This window comes from Pistacia vera, unplaced genomic scaffold (assembly GCF_008641045.1).
Source record: "Pistacia vera cultivar Batoury unplaced genomic scaffold, PisVer_v2 Contig473, whole genome shotgun sequence".
NCBI lineage: Eukaryota > Viridiplantae > Streptophyta > Magnoliopsida > Sapindales > Anacardiaceae > Pistacia > Pistacia vera.
The window spans coordinates 540,159-546,770 of NW_022196305.1; the positions used below are offsets into that span (position 1 = coordinate 540,159).

At 33.6% G+C, this 6,612-nt stretch overlaps 1 protein-coding gene across 1 annotated transcript; it reads left to right on the forward strand.

Moving 5' to 3' along the window:
- The first annotated feature begins 3,402 nt into the window (after positions 1–3,402).
- Positions 3,403–4,785, forward strand: LOC116146138 (UPF0481 protein At3g47200-like). The gene has a single exon (XM_031431543.1). The coding sequence runs from the start codon at positions 3,403–3,405 to the stop codon at positions 4,783–4,785; it is 1,383 nt and encodes a 460-aa protein (XP_031287403.1).
- The last annotated feature ends 1,827 nt before the right edge of the window (positions 4,786–6,612 follow it).

The following is a 6,612-nucleotide window of genomic DNA, read 5'->3' on the forward strand; positions in this document are numbered from 1 at the left end:
GGCCACCGATACCTTTTGGGTTGCGACTTCTCAAGCCTTTTCCGGTCAATCATGACATTGGAAATCACCAATTTCACCACCCATCGTTTCTCCAACATCTACTCACTAACCCCCCCCCCCCCCCCCCCAACAAAAAAAAAAAAAAAAAAAACCTGACCTCGTTAGCCCACTGGTCATCGTCCATCTCTCCTAGTGATTTTGCATCTCAAAAAAGGAAAAAAAATAAAGTTGAAATAATTTTTTTAATATATGTTTATATTATTAGAAGGCCTCCAAAGTAACTCTTGCCTAAGGTCATAAATGTTCTTAAGACGGCTCTGCCTGACGGTCAAGAAGGTTTGCTCTTACTTCCCAGGTTCAAACCACCTTGGGGTCCACATTTGTGACTTACCTTAGAACATTGGACTTGCAGGGTGTTCAACGAGCCTAAGAGATTAGTTGAGGTACGTGTAAGCTGGCCTAAAAGACCCTAGTTATTAAAAAAAAAAAAAAAAAAAAAAACCTAGACAGGCTAGTAACTCTTCCAAATGAAAGAAAAGGAAAACAAAATAGAAATATAAGCAAAGGTTCCAATTCATTTGTGATAATGAGGACAAAATTAATAGTCTTGTATCATATGTTAAATTCAAGATAATTTGCATTATAGTGGAACATAATTTGGACGATCTCTTGAATATTTCAATTAATCAACTTCAAGAGTGAGCTAGATGTGAGATTATATATATATGTTGGATCGTACGGACACATTCATTAAATAAATAGAATTTGGAAAGCCAAACTTCTGCAGAATGAAAAATGGCTAAACAGTACGTATAGATAGTTCAATAGTTCATGACCTAATTAAAACTCCTAAAAGCTTTCATTGAGTCTTACTTTTTATCTTTTGTTTCTGAAACTATCAGGAAAATATGAAAAATTGTAAATGCCGCAAGAAGACCACCAAAGTAACCCATCAATCTTCCCAAGAAGCTGGAAAAGCAACACTCATTTTAGTGAAAACATGTTCTCACAGTTCTTCCTCTAGCATTGTCGATCACGATGGTAACAAATTGCGTTTGTCTCCATAAACTCAAGTACAAGCAACTTGAAGAACATTCAGGGATATGTTAAATATGTAGTTACATTGTTGTAGCTTCTTTATGCTCTCTTATTTTATTTTATATTATGAATCATTAAGTAATTTTGTCAATAATAGGTTATTCATCTGGCATTGTCAATCATGATAGTTGTTAATTGCCTTTGCCTTCACAAATCACATATATAAGCAACTTGAACAACATTCAAGGATATGCGGAATCTGTGGGTGTTATAATTGTTCTAGCTTCTTTTATGTTCTTCAATGTAACTTGGGAATACAATTTAACTTTTTATTTGGTATACAAGTTAACTTTTTATTTGGTAATTGCTTTGATTTCATCATTGAATTTTGTGTACATGTATTAATTTTAGATATATTCATTAATCTTAGTATTAAATTATGTCGTGCACATTTGGTGCATATGTCGTGTTAATATTATATTGTTATAAACAACTAAAAACTACATTATTTAATACATATTTTATTAAGCTATATAATTTCTCATTATGTTAGTCAAAGTATTTAATATTTTAAATAAAAACTAAACCAAATCTTGAACCTTAGTGGTGTCTTTTATGTTCACTGAATTATGTTTAATATATTCACTACAACAAAAATGGTTTACAGTAACATGCAAAAAATGTTACCATAGGTAAACGGTAGCATTTATAAGCATGTTGTGTTACTAAAGATAGACAATGATAACACTTTTTGAATGTTATTTCGTTGCACTTATATACCACTTGACGTAACGGAAGAGTTGTAGGGCAATTAGATCTTCAACAATTAGGGTTTAGAATAGGGTGATTGTGGTTGGAATATAGAAATAACTAGGTTTAAAGAAAACCTTTGAATTAAAATTCTAAATTAAAGAAAATATATAATAAATTGACTATGTTATCCTAGGGGTGAGCGGTTCTGGGTACCCTGCATTTTCCGGGGGAACCAGAACCGCACAGTGCAGGTTCCCAAAAAAAAGAATCGGAACCTCACAGTGCAGGTTCTTCAATTCAAGGGACCGGAACCTAAAATGCAGGTTCCGGTTCCTTTCCCAGGTACCCTATAAAAAATCAATTACCCCCCTATTAGTTTAAAAAATGACAAAAATACCTTAAAAGTTTACAAATACACCCCTAGCAAATTTTGATTACTCATTCATTTGTGTCCAATGTAACTCATAACCTGTAAATTTAATATTATAAATTAATAATGTTTGTAATGTAATGTAGTAATGTAGTAATTAATTAAGTAATTATTAAATTATAATGTAATGTTATAATTAATTAAGTGATCATACTACAATGTAAATTGTAATGTTATAATTAATTAAATAATATACTATTTAATTATAATGCAATATTATAATTAATTAAATTGTTAATCATTTAATTATGTAATGTTATAATTAATTATGTGATCATACTGTAATGTAATGTTATAATGAATTAAGTAATCATACTATAAATCTATAATTTAATATTGTAATTAATTAAATTTTTAATTATTTAATTAATATATTAATGTTTATAATGGAATGTTATAATTGATTAAATAATCATACTTTAAATATATAAGGTAATGTTATAATTAATTAAATTTTTAATCATTTAATTAAGTAATGTAATAATATAGTAAATTACTAATATTTATAATGTAATGTTATAAATTTATAATTAATTATGTAATCATTTAACTATGTAACGTTATAATTAATTAAATGATCATAATTTAATGTAATATAATAATGTTATAATTAATTGAGTAATTATTTAACTATAATGTAATGCTTAATTACTTAATTAAATAATTAATGTTTATATTAAATTTTTGTTTATAATCTGGAGTTTGGAAAATTCTTCCAAACTCTAGATTGATCATTTTCTCATCTGAACAAGCCTGTATGTTCTGTTGAGTTCAATTACTTGGTTGTTATTCAGTGTATGCAAACCCCTTTTCTGGGTTGATGATGTGAGATTCTTGTTCGGCCCCGTGCATACGAGTGCTTCCGTGTATGTAACAATTGTAGGCTTGCTTGTGCGTGTCTTATAACAGCACGATGATCGGGGTAATGCCGAGCAAGTTGGTTGAAGCTTTGGTCGTGGAGCTGCTTCTGGTGCGTCCTTTTGTTATCAGAAATTGAGTACAGTAAAACAGATAACAGTTGGAATAATTACAGCTGGAATAACAGAATGGCGTCATCGTCCTTTAATTAATCAAACAAAATTTGGTACAACGTAACATCTCCTTTGCAATATCAAATATCAGTAGTTTCACTTCTCCTGCAGTGCTCACCAGCATTTTTTTCGAATTCTAAAGAATCACACATGGAAAGACACTTGAATTCCGGCAGGAACCGTAGCCATGAAACCCGCCGCACCGTTAATCACCAAGCTAGGACAGCCGCAGAGGCTGAAGTGGAAGATTGGGTGAGACAGGTTTTAAGAAAAAACGAAAAAACGCCAACATTGTTGCGAGAGGCAGCTGGTGACAATGCTTGCTGCATCTTCAGAGTCCCTCAAAGCTTGGTGGAGATCAACGAGAAGGCGTACCAACCCCGTATAGTTTCTATCGGTCCTTACCATAACGGCTTGGAGCATCTCAAGATAATTGAAGAGCACAAATGGCGATTTCTCGGCTCGCTTCTTAAGCAGAAAGAAGATTATGATAATATCCTCCAAAATTGTTTCCTAATTATAGCCTCCTTGGAGCCGGAAATAAGAGCGTGTTATTCGGAGACCAACAAGTTTAAGAGCCATGAATTCGTTGAGATGATGGTGCTTGACGGGTGTTTCATGATCGAGCTCGTGTGTAAGGTTACAGGGTTGATACGTAGAGAACCTGATGATCCCATCTTCAAGATGGATTGGATTCTTCCTTTTCTTATGTGTGATCTTCTCAAGTTAGAAAACCAAATTCCATTTTTTGTTCTTCAAAATTTGTTTAACATTTTAGAACCGAATCCAACAACCTCCTTAGTTAGTCTGACCCTACGATTCTTCAGTGATCATGTGCTCGAGAGGCCTGAATCGGTCCTATCGAAAGCTGACAATCTTCAAGCAAAACATATACTCACTTTAGTTCGCTTGAGTTTTCGCCCTTCATCCCCTAAAAGACCAGTAAGTCCGAGTAAGAAGAATTTTCTTCTGTCCTTTCAGCCTGTTGAGAAGCTTCACTGCGCTGGAATTCAGCTCACGACAAGGAGGAACAAAGACAACTTCTTGGATATCAAATTTGCTAATGGAGTCCTCAGAATTCCACCTTTACCTATGGATGATATCGTCAGCTCTTTCTTCCTCAATTGTGTTGCTTTTGAACAATGTTATGGCCATTACAAGAAGTTCATCACCGATTATGCTAGGTTTATGGGTTGTCTCATTCACACCTCGAGCGATGCAGGGTTCCTTTGTGACCACAAAATCATTGAAAATTGTTTTGGAACGAACGACGAAGTTGCTCGATTCTTTACTGATGTAGGAAAGGATGTAGCGTTCGATATCGAGAGGTCGTATCTGGCGAAGTCGATTGAGGAAGTGAATGAGTATTATTGGAACGATTGGCATGTTCAATGGGCGAGCTTTAAGAACAAGTATCTTGACACCCCGTGGTCGCTCATCTCAGCCTCTACAGCGGCTGTTCTCCTAATACTCACCATGATTCAGACCTTCTTTACTTGGTACTCGTATGCTTATCCTCGAAAAAATAACTAAGTATTGTGATCACTTATGTCGTTCAAGACTTGAACCGATCCAGGGATGTTGAGATATTTGTTATATTATCAGCAGAGCTGTATGAATGTATGAAAGATGTAATGGTTAGACGTTTACTGTTCAGTAACTTTACCCGGATTAGGGATAATTCTGTCTTTGAGTGTGACCATTTAATTTTACTTGAGTTGTGTGTTTATAAGTTGACTAATCATATGAGCTTATTTGTTTGTTTGCATGAAACTCAAGTTGATCACTTTTTTATATTCCTCTCTCCAAGGCTGCAAAAGTATGGATAAAAAATTGATTTGAGGCTGCTATTTGATGCATCTGAACGAGAAGATAATAGAGCTCTGCAACAGTGAGAGGCATTTTTATACCTGTGGCAGTGTACCAATAGAAAAGAGAGCATGGTGTAAATGATAGTTGGCAGCATACATGAATGCTCGTTGACCTGTTATTAGGTTTCGTTCAGTAGAATACAGTAGCTCTTCAAAACTCAATATTGGTTGGAAGATGACAACAAAGAAAACAAAATGATCGATGTCTAAATATTTTTCAATTAATGAAATAATTGAATTACTTAATAGCACCAACCAATCAAAAGGAGAAATACTGATAGCTTCTTCTGCGGACAGCCACTTAAAACCTTCTATTGTATGTGATTTTGCTGTAAGAGCTTGCAGATCTTGGAAGCTCACAGAGAACAGATCGACCCAAAATTCGTTCGATTTAGAGTAAGCTCAACTCAAGTGAAGCTCGTCACAACGATCAATCCAAACAGTTGTTCAATGAAATCAAATATAAACTTCAATCTCGCATATTTCGAAAGAGATAAGATCAACACCAATGACAGTGCAATCTCAGCGCATGATTGTAAATATCATGGGATTGCAAATCAACTCTGATTGCAATCCTGAACTTATCTCGCTCAATTACTTACCAACTTGTATAAAAACCCCCTCAAACGATGACAAAAGAGTTAGCAAATTATTCTAAGCAAATTTATATTTTATTGATTATATTGTTCTTGTAAACCCTAAAAAACAATAAGATAACAGTGGACATAGGCTCAAGATCTAATTTGTCGAACCACTTTAAAAATCTTTTCGTGTTCTTTAGAGTATTGCATTATTTACATTCAATCATTGGTTGATCTTAAATAATGCACACATTAGTTTCGATTCCATGAAGGTCACTACATTCTCTGAGGTTGGGGCAATTTTTTATCAACACCTTAATTTATTGGTATATACTGTATATGCTACTTGACTTGACGGCAGATATATGTAAACAGTAGATGGAGTCAAGCACTAAATACATTGATATATCATGAAACGAATGTATGTTTGGTTTGGCTTGAGAGGTCCAGTAAAAGACGACTAGTGACTATTGTGCATCTGACATTTTTTCGCCACAAGGTTTTGGATCCCTAATAAAGCTTGTTGCTTCTCTCTTAATTAATAACTAATAATAGTTGACGATGGTCCTATGTTTCTTTCCATGCATGCAACATGATTAAAGAATGGTTATTTAATGGCAGAAGGCTCTTATTTGATATGAAACTAGCATATTGTAACACAAAATGTTAAGAGTTTTATACATTTTCAACTATACTATACTGTGGATTTTACCTTCAGTTAAAAAGAGGCAATAATTGTTATCCTATTTATACTAGTCAGGACAAATCCTAATTCTAGACTGAAAACTATTCCCAATTTCATGTTAAATAAGAATCCTAAATAAAAAGGAAAACTAAGAAAAGAACTGAAATCATTTCCTAGTTTAACTAAAACTGAAACCCTTTCCTGATTTAACTAAAATCCTAAT

What these genes read in the sequence shown, in the direction of transcription:
- LOC116146138 (XM_031431543.1), top strand. Translation starts at nt 3,403, where the DNA reads ATGGAAAGACACTTGAATTCCGGCAGGAACCGTAGCCATGAAACCCGC.